General features: G+C 38.3%; 2 protein-coding genes across 2 annotated transcripts; one reads left to right on the top strand and one right to left on the bottom strand.

The window, feature by feature from the left end:
- Positions 1–2,278, top strand: LOC112790971 (uncharacterized). Its single transcript, XM_072233282.1, has 3 exons — positions 1–1,423; positions 1,525–1,646; positions 1,764–2,278. Exons 1-3 carry the CDS (start codon positions 595–597, stop codon positions 1,947–1,949), a joined length of 1,137 nt encoding a protein of 378 aa, XP_072089383.1. The 5' UTR covers positions 1–594; the 3' UTR covers positions 1,950–2,278.
- Positions 2,253–8,853, bottom strand: LOC112790970 (uncharacterized). Its single transcript, XM_025833606.3, has 4 exons — positions 8,477–8,853; positions 7,940–8,150; positions 2,697–7,438; positions 2,253–2,601 (listed from the first exon to the last, which is right to left on the bottom strand). The coding sequence occupies exons 1-3, from the start codon at positions 8,633–8,635 to the stop codon at positions 2,697–2,699; spliced, it is 5,112 nt and encodes a 1,703-aa protein (XP_025689391.1). The 5' UTR covers positions 8,636–8,853; the 3' UTR covers positions 2,253–2,601.
- Between the last annotated feature and the right edge of the window lie 407 nt (positions 8,854–9,260).

Raw genomic sequence — 9,260 nt, forward strand, 5'->3', positions numbered from 1 at the left:
ATAGCCATGTTGTTAAGTTTGTTAGGAACAAGAATAAGAAAATGAATAGCGTGAAATTCAGCCTCTACCCTGAATAATAGGATATTCGAGAGTTGACCTATTTACCTGTCAAAGGCGCCCAGACCATTTTGTTATACTGCTCTACCACCAATCACACATGGCACCCTATTTTTGTGTTGAGGAGTGAATACAATGCCAGATTTAGATAATTTAGTTAGCTGGTACATTGCAATTTTAGGCTCTGCATTGTTGAAAGTTACCAACCTTGAATATTCTACTCTGTCAAGTAACTCCTCAATATACTTATGCAGTTATCCTAAGTTGTAACAACACTTCTTAGTTTTGATGGATCCTAAATTTGCAATTTCAGCACTGCATTTTTTTTCTATTAATGAGAGAAAATAACTGCAAACACAGAGTGTACAAGACCCTTTTGGTTAATTTAGTTGCTACACCAAATTTAGTTGCCCTTTAAAATCAAACCTCAGAATTCTCGACGTTTCCATCTTTAATTTCTTGATCTCAACAACAACAATCCCATCTCTGCACTTGGACTCTTCATTGCAAATACACTTTTTTCTTTCTCTCTCTGCAATGGGGGGTGCCAATTCAAAAATAAAGCTTAATTCAGGTACAGTTCGCCGGTTCGAAGAGTTTAAAAAACGTAGAAACGCAACCAAGCTTCAAGCTGAGAAGGAGCTGTTGAAGGATGGTGGGAATAGGGATAACAATTCTCAATCTTCTAACGGAACCAAACCAGCCGAGGAGGTTTCCACCAAAGAGGAATTGCCGGTGCGGGAGCTAACCGCAGAGAAGCCATCGAGAGTGGTTCCATTGCCCACTTCTACAGCTAAACATGAATCTGTAGAGGGGGGAGACGTAGAGAAGGATAGCAAGCACAATCATCACCATAACCAAGAGAAAGTGGAAGATAGCAATGAGAGCAAGGTAGAACAGGATAACAAGCACAACGATCATTATGGCCAAGAAAAAGTGAAAAAATTTCAAGAGAACGTAAAGCAGGATGAGAAACATAACAATCACGATGGCCAAGAGAAAGTGAAAACTTCTCAAGAAAGCAACTTGAAGAAGGATGACAAACACAATGATCATGATGATGGCAAAGAAAAAGTGAGTCATGTTATTAAAAAGGCTCTGGAAGATATTGAAATACAGAAAGGACAGACTGAAGAAACAAAGGAAGACGATGAGGTATTTGTAGATGCAACGGGAAGTATTGATGTAAATGAACAGCGTGAAGAATTTGGCATATTTCTACCAGGATCTCCAAGCTTCAGAATATATTGCATTGAGGCCAATAAGGCAAAAGTAGAACAAGAAGAATTATTATCATTAGAAGAAGATGATGATGATGATGATGATGATGAGGACGATGAAGAGGAAGAAGAAGAAGAAGAAAGAGGTGAGTGAATAAAGATTGAATAACATCGGACAGAAAAAGCACCTTCAATGTTTTTTTCTGCAAATTTAGATATACTTAAACAGTGTGTGTGGCAATCACAGGTGAGAAGCATAGCCTTGCTGCCATGCACCAGAAGGCGCACAGCACTGAGAGTGTAATAAGGCCGCCATCAGAGTCAGGCTCGGATAAATCTGCAAGCTTGACCTCTGACAGCTTAAATTCTGTAAGCACTTTCCCTTGTTATTTGTTATCTTCTTGAGTACTAATCATTCAAAAACAAGAAAAAGATAATGAAGACAATAAATAATAAAAACAATTTTCCTGATTCGGTTGTCATTAGGAAACTCCGATTGCTAAACCTGGAAAAGAACCAAGGACAAAGAGAAAAGGGAAAAAGGCAAAGAAGTTTGGGGCTGGGAATGTGAAGAGATTGTTCAAGGTTAAGTCCTGTTACTATCCAACGTGTTCATGTGCTGGTGTCGATGACAGGAGGCGTATGGTTGCTCCTCCAAGACCACACAACTGATTACGATACTAGGTACATGTTAGAAAGAATGAAGACACCATCACCTGACCCTAAATTATGTTAGAACTTGTCAATTCCCACCTTCTAATACCATTGACCAGGTCTAGTCAACTTCTACTACTTCTAGACTTTATGTAACTACTTCTAAGTTTTCTCTGCTACCAATTTATTCTGTTATCTGGTGGAATAGAGAATTTGAAGAAATAGACGAAAACTTCACCTATGTATATGGCATCGCCTATAGCTTATGTCATCATGATGTATTAATATGTATTAATACCAAATAAAACGAGTCCAGAAAAGTACACAAACTATAATATTCGCTGCTACGCATTTATTCCTTTTACAGTTCTTAACTACTTAAATAAAGAGCAATTATCATGTTGCTGAGTTCCATACTTCCATGAAGTAAACCCCAAAGGTCAAAATGTAAAAGGACACCAAATCAGGAACATACACAAATCAGGAACATACAGCACCTCGAATTACAATTGTGCGACAACAAAGTACAAACCAAACCGAATATAAACAAACACATACACTATGATAAACGATAACATCCACGAATCAACAGCAATCATTTAATACAATACTATTATTTGATCCGTGAATCAGCAGCATATTTTAAGAGTGCCCCAATACTACATAAAACCTGCAACAACAAAACAAACACAATAAAAATCACATCATTATCATTTTTTTTTTTTGGCAGGAAATGGCAACAGAAATTAGGTTACAGAAGCAAACCTAGTCAACTGGGAAGGCAGAACTGAGGAACTCTTCATCCTCCCAAAAAATCTGCAGATCCTTGGACTCCATCAAGAAATCAACAGCTTCTTCATCAAACTTGAGCACGAAAGCCAATTTGATCAACTCGGATAAAGCAGGTACATGATCAACATTCTCAGACAGTACACCGACAGAGATTGCTTCGCAGAAATATGTAGCATATTTTAGCATGCTTGCTTTTCCGCTGCTCCAGTCCATCTTTTGAGTGAAGAGTTTTGAGCTTTCACTTTCCCTTTCCCAACGTATCATCCTGTTTGCCTCCCTAGTAATGACATCCCCTGATGATAATGGCAAACTATAGCTTACAGTGACTTGCTCCATTGTCTCACAGACAGTGAGGTTAAGAATACCTTGAACAGCTTCATGCCTTTTCTCAGCTTCCATTCTGAGGCTAGAACATGCAAGAAATCCAAGAATAAGTTTAACCAACCCTTTCCCGTTGAAAACATTTCTTGGGTCCACTTGTGTGAATTTTCCATCATCTACTAAGGATGATTCTTCCTTGAGAACAGACTCAGATATGGTGCGCACACCAATTTTCTTGTACAAGTCTAACAATTCTGACCTGGGCAATGATGCCAAGCTTTGCTTAGGATACCAGACAAATACACCATCTTGCTGAAAAAGATTCTTCAAGTGAAGGTTATCAGCAACAAATACATCACGCTTCTCTAGCAAAACTACTTTATCAGAGTCTGATGTAGCAGGTAGCTTCATCAAATTCTCAGCAATCATCGTCTCTGACTTCTTGGTTCTGTGTTGCAAAAGGTAAGTCCAGAACTTGCAGCATTCATCCTGTGAAATTTTTTTCCCGGAACTCTCCCATTCCTTCCATAACTCAATATAATCAATAAGTGATGGCTCGCCTCTGACACCCATATCCGAGAAGAGAGGAAACAAGTCTTTATCATAATACTTTCGAAGAACATATAACCTCGAACTAAATAATTCATTCTTGTCACATTTGACACATTCTTTGGGATTGACCCACTCTCCATTATCATCTCCCTTGGGAACCCAAATCCTGTTGCCCCCATTCTCTGGTATCCAATGGTGTTCTTTCAAGTACCTGTATATTCGTACAATGGTGGGATAGTCAGAATGTAAATCTATGTTGCTGGCAATTAACGAGCATCCTTTCTTGACATCAGTAATAACTCCAATTTCACAGAGTTCTTTCTCGTACTCTGCAATTTTAGCTCCATAGAAGTTCTCATTGATGAAAGGTCCATCCATTGGTTTAAGAAACGAATTCCACTGAGAACCAAACAGCAAACATTTATCTGGGGTCCTATGACCAGCATTGGTGTTCAACCATTGTTTAGATAATCTTTTCTTGAAGTCCTCATTAAGAGAATGACTGCGCTGAAGTAATAGCCGAATGCATTCCAACAATGATAGGACACTCTCAGGAGTTATGCTGGAAGGATCTGATGGAAACCTGAGACAGCTTGAAACAAAGTCTACACCAAGTTTCAGTTCGGTAATAACCCCCATATTCTTCAGCTCCTCCTTATACTCATGTATCCCCATGCCATAACAACTGTCACTGTCATCAATGAAAGGGAGACAAGTAATCGCAGAGAGAGATTTCCAATCTGGACCAAATAAAATACAGCCCCCTGGAGACTTATAATCACCAACCCGAGTTCGCAACCATTTGGAAGTACTTAAGATTCCTAAAAACTCAGAAGGAAACTTGTACTCAGCTTCTTTCACTTGTCTGCAGCACGATAGAAATGACTCGACATGACATTTGTTTATATCAGTCTGTGATGCTTTTTTCTTGAACACATCACCAAATGTTTTCATTGCCTCTTCAAAATCAACCACAACTCCGGCTTTCTTCAGCTCTTTCTTATATATGAAAATCTTTTCTCCATAGAAACCAAGATCAATGACATGGAAACCAGTGAACACATCAAGAATGCATCGCCATGCAGGCTCAGGCAAGAAACATTCACCAGGAGATTTAAAGCCATTATTAGTCTTCAAACAATTGGCTGCTTTTAGGGCATTAACCAGTTTGTCAGAGCTATCAGCAGCAGCACGAATACATTCCAGAATCAAGAGAACAGCATTAGCCGTCAAAGATTTCAAGCACGACGGTGATTTCAAGTTGTCTATTACGAGCTGGTAACTATTATGGAAGCCAACTACGACATCAAGCAACTCAAGCTCGTCTTTGAAACGGTATATTTCTTCACCGTAGTGAGCCTTGTCGATGAAAGGTATATCACTAATTTGTGATGCAGTTTGCCACTCTGAATCATGCAAAACAGAACCAACGGGAGACCTATAACCATGTGATGTCTTTAGCCAACTTCCTCGTCTAATGCTGTTCACAAATTGATCCACGGGAAGCATTTTTACCCGTAGATACCGAATAAACTCAAGTATCAAAAGCACATGGCCTTTACTCAAAGTGAAAGATGCTGCGCGAGACATAAGTCGTTTACCAATAAAGTTACACGCTTCTTCATAGCTAAACATAACTCCCACTGTTCCCAGTTCTGCCTTGTACTCCAATATTTTCTGCCCATAGAACTCCTCATCAACTAGAGGAATGTCGACAAGAGCAGATCCATTCTGCAAAATGATTCCGAGGGAAGAACCAACTAGAAATGACTGTGAAGGTGGCCTGTATCCATTGACAGTGACTTTAAGCCAACTACCTTGCTTTATGCAATTTACGAACCTCTCAGGTAGATTCATACCCTTAGATTTCAGGTTACGAATCCAATCCAAAAGCAAGAAAACATTTTCCTTAGTAAGTGGCGTATCTACACCAGAAATCCCATAAAATGGAGCAGATATGTAAGGTACATCAGAAGCTCCAGCAAATTTGCGAAGGAAGTCCAAAAGTTCATTTTTACGTGAAGATTGACCTGCACAACAACAAGGATGCATGTACTCTTCTCCTAATTCAACAAAACCATCATTTGTCCATGGATTGGAAACAACCAAGTCTGCCCATTTGCTCCCATTGGCAGGAACTACCACTCCGCCTCTGCTTGTTTTCACGTTCCCATAATTGTCCACAAGTGGCATAGAACTGCACAGGTCACCTACCTCACGAGGTGTCAAATAACCCGTTGAAAAAGAGTGATACAAGAAGTGAGCATATGTGATGACAAGCTTGTGATTCTTGAGAGATTTGCTCAGACAAACTGCGAACTTGTATAAACCCAAGGTAGATACATTGACTTCATGCTCTAGCCATTCCATCAACGTTTGTCTCTTGGGGAATGCCCACATTGCTTGTTGTATGTTCTCAGGCATAAAGTAACGATGGGATACACACTGAAATTCCTTATTCCAATCAATTAGCCATGAGATAACACGAGAATGATTTTGATCGGCTAACAAAATTGCCTTGGGGTTCTGATGATATCTGCACTCATTTACACTGAACTGGGAAATATTCCCATTAGAACCAACATATTTTATCAATGGTAAGTTCCCCATATCAGAACAAGCAAATCTGGACGCCCAGTTAGTAGCAACAAAAAGTAGAAGCTTTAGATAGACATCTTCTGACACTCCCTCCACAAGATTCGAACTCTGGATGCACTTGGCATACCATTCATTGCTCACTAGTTTGACTCCTAAGAAACTGTGTATCTGGTCATATTTAGCTTTGTCAAATGAAGAACAAAGAATATATCTTCCATGGCTAGATAGATTATGAAAAGTTATTCCGTTCTCACGAGCACTGGTCAAAATATCCCAAAAAGCAGGCAATAACCTACCAACATCACAAGGCCTGTAGAAGTGCTTCTGCTGGGTGTATGTCTCAATGGGAATAATATTTTCTTGGGCCATCATTGCTTTTATTTCATCCCTCACAACATTTAATTCCGCATAGGAAGAGGCATTGACTGGAAGAAACTGAAACATCCGCGGCAAATTAGACAATGGAGCATCATTTGTTGTAATAATGAGGGATTTGAATGCCTCCATGAAAGCAGTAGGGACACAGCTGAGTATCCCTTGATTCCATTTATTATCCAACAGGATTGTCTCCCTCGATGAAGCCAGCACAAAATCAGCTTGAATTATGAAAGGAAAGCTGGTCACCATCTCTGTGGGAAGAAATGCATAGACCCCAGGTGACGTATTTCCCCTTTGAAGCCTCTCATGATTTGGAAAAGCCAATGTTATAACCCACTCATCAACATCCATTCTCCTTTCCACTCTATTCTCTGATCTGACAGGAAATTTCTGCTTCCACATGTAGTAGCTGCATTCCTTTTCAGAGTCACCATTCTCCTCCTCTGAAAGATGGAGTGTGTAGGACTCGGCATTGATGTTTTTGCTTGTCTTGAAATTAACTTCGCTCGAAATAGAAACAGCACTTATTGTGTTGAGCTTAGGATCATCATTGTCTTCCTTGACTGTAAGGCGCTTGATCTTGGAAAGGAATAACAGAACTTCAGGATGAATGGTGGAGAGCTGCAGTTTCACTGGTGCAACTTTGTCTGGCTTAAGTGGTAACACAATCGTTGTGGTTGGGAGTGTGTCACCGCCACCATATATCTGTTTGATGTCGAGAAGCGTTGGTTTCTCCTCAACCCATTCAGGAACTATGTAGCCGAGACCACAATGTGGACACGGCTCTTCATTGAACCGTATCTGATACCCATTGCTAAAAATATATGGCTGAGAAGTGATCAGAAATACACTCTTGAACCCAATCCCTGTAGTTTAATCACAAAAGAAATTCTGTCACAGGTTAACCAGATTTATTGAAACCATGCGGTTTCAATATGGATAATAACTTAATATCACCCAGAATAAACAATGTTCTATCTGATCCCTTTGACAAATAATCCAAAAGAAAGAAGGAATAGCATTTGAGGTGGAGTGAGGAGAACAAAGAAGGGAGTAGTGTGGCTGCAAGAGGAGGATATACATGCAAAAAAGCTACATTTTTTAACAAGATCTTCTACAATTGATAAAGCACAGACGAATTTCTTTATTATAAATAGTTAAACAAAAATGGTATTTTGCACAGCAACTTTTGCTGTCTAATAATAACAGAATTAATGTTTAACAAATAGACCGAATCATAGACACATATCCTAATAAAAACTCATACTTTAGACATAATTAAATATTGTCAATAATTGATTCAGGGTGGATAAATACTAAGAATTAGCATCTTAATTGAAGTCAAAATAATAGGTGGGAGAATTCACCTTTCTCCCCTATATAACCCTTAATTCTGTTGCCTTTCTTAGTAGAGCGTCCAACACTACATATAGAGTCGATGTTTCGAGTAGAAAAGCCAATTTCATTGTTGAAGATGAGCAAAGTGGCTGTAGCACCAGTGCCTGTTATGTCCTTCGAAGTTATAATGAAATCAAGGGTGGGATCCACTCCTCCATCATACTGGTTATCTTCTGCGTTCTGTTGTAGCAAATAAGTGATTCAGAAACTAACCAATCTAATAATAGAGTAATATTATTCAATACATAGTTTACATTATTATCATCTCACCAGGTTCTGCGAGCTATTGTAGTTTGCATGTAAACAACATGGGTAAATTGTTCTTAATTGATCAACTGAGTCGAATTTTGATTGTTAAAACACTACACGTTTAGTTTAATTCTAATGATGTTATTTAAGACTACAAAAATTTATGAGTAAGGGGTTAACCGAGAAGGAACATATTAAGGAGGGACCACACCAGAGTACACATTTATTTATTGTCACAACAAAAATCAATGTGAGACCTGGATGAGTTCCATGAGGAAGTGAACGTCCTTAGCGTAGAGCTCGGCAGAGAGGTTCCTAACGGCTTGGTGGAGGTCCTCCGTCAGAGGGTTGGGTGCTCCTCCGATCGAGAATTTGCTCCTCCGTATTTGCTCGACGTGTTCCTTCGCTCTCTCCATTGATCGATCACAGTACAATGCAGTATGAGAATTGTGAGCGAGGTGTAACTACCAAGTCAAACTGAAACTTAGCAACGAAGCACACACAACACAATAGCACTCATTAAGGTCAACAATAAGTCTCTCAGTCTTCCTTTAATAAAGTCTTAAAATGCGCAACGCGATTCTTTCCTTCTCCACCTTTTTTTCAGCGAAGCTCAATCGTTCCTACTGAACACAGTGGTATATCTATTTACGGTTATTATTAGTACAAATTTTTAAATTTTTTTAATGAATAAATAATAAATATATTAAAAATTAAATTTTATATTTTTTGTATAAACTTTTTTAATTAATAATTTTAATTTATGTCCGCACATATTAACTAAACTTAATAAAGAAAGGAAATGTTTAACGTATAATACATAATATATAATAATTTTTTATTCAATACTATATGTTTCCTTAATGCAAAATAGCATTTAGTATTTATTTTTAACAAAAGTTCTATAAACATCTTTAAGAGATTAATTTTGATATATTGATTGTCTAAAATATTTTATATAATTATATAATTATATCTATTTTTTTATGATCATTCATGCAGTCAATGTAAAAAGTAATATTTTTGATATGATGTTATATA

Source organism: Arachis hypogaea, chromosome 3, assembly GCF_003086295.3.
Source record: "Arachis hypogaea cultivar Tifrunner chromosome 3, arahy.Tifrunner.gnm2.J5K5, whole genome shotgun sequence".
Taxonomy (NCBI): Eukaryota; Viridiplantae; Streptophyta; class Magnoliopsida; order Fabales; family Fabaceae; genus Arachis; species Arachis hypogaea.

Excerpts from the sequence above, each read along its gene's own strand:
- LOC112790971 (XM_072233282.1), top strand. The coding sequence starts at position 595 with ATGGGGGGTGCCAATTCAAAAATAAAGCTTAATTCAGGTACAGTTCGC. Across the intron at positions 1,424-1,524 it reads AGAAGAAGAAGAAGAAAGAG|GTGAGAAGCATAGCCTTGCT; the intron begins GTGAGTGAATAA and ends TGGCAATCACAG. Across the intron at positions 1,647-1,763 it reads CCTCTGACAGCTTAAATTCT|GAAACTCCGATTGCTAAACC; the intron begins GTAAGCACTTTC and ends GGTTGTCATTAG.
- LOC112790970 (XM_025833606.3), bottom strand. The coding sequence starts at position 8,635 with ATGGAGAGAGCGAAGGAACACGTCGAGCAAATACGGAGGAGCAAATTC. Across the intron at positions 8,151-8,476 it reads TCCTCATGGAACTCATCCAG|AACGCAGAAGATAACCAGTA; the intron begins GTCTCACATTGA and ends TTGCTACAACAG. Across the intron at positions 7,439-7,939 it reads GGGTTATATAGGGGAGAAAG|GGATTGGGTTCAAGAGTGTA; the intron begins GTGAATTCTCCC and ends ATTAAACTACAG.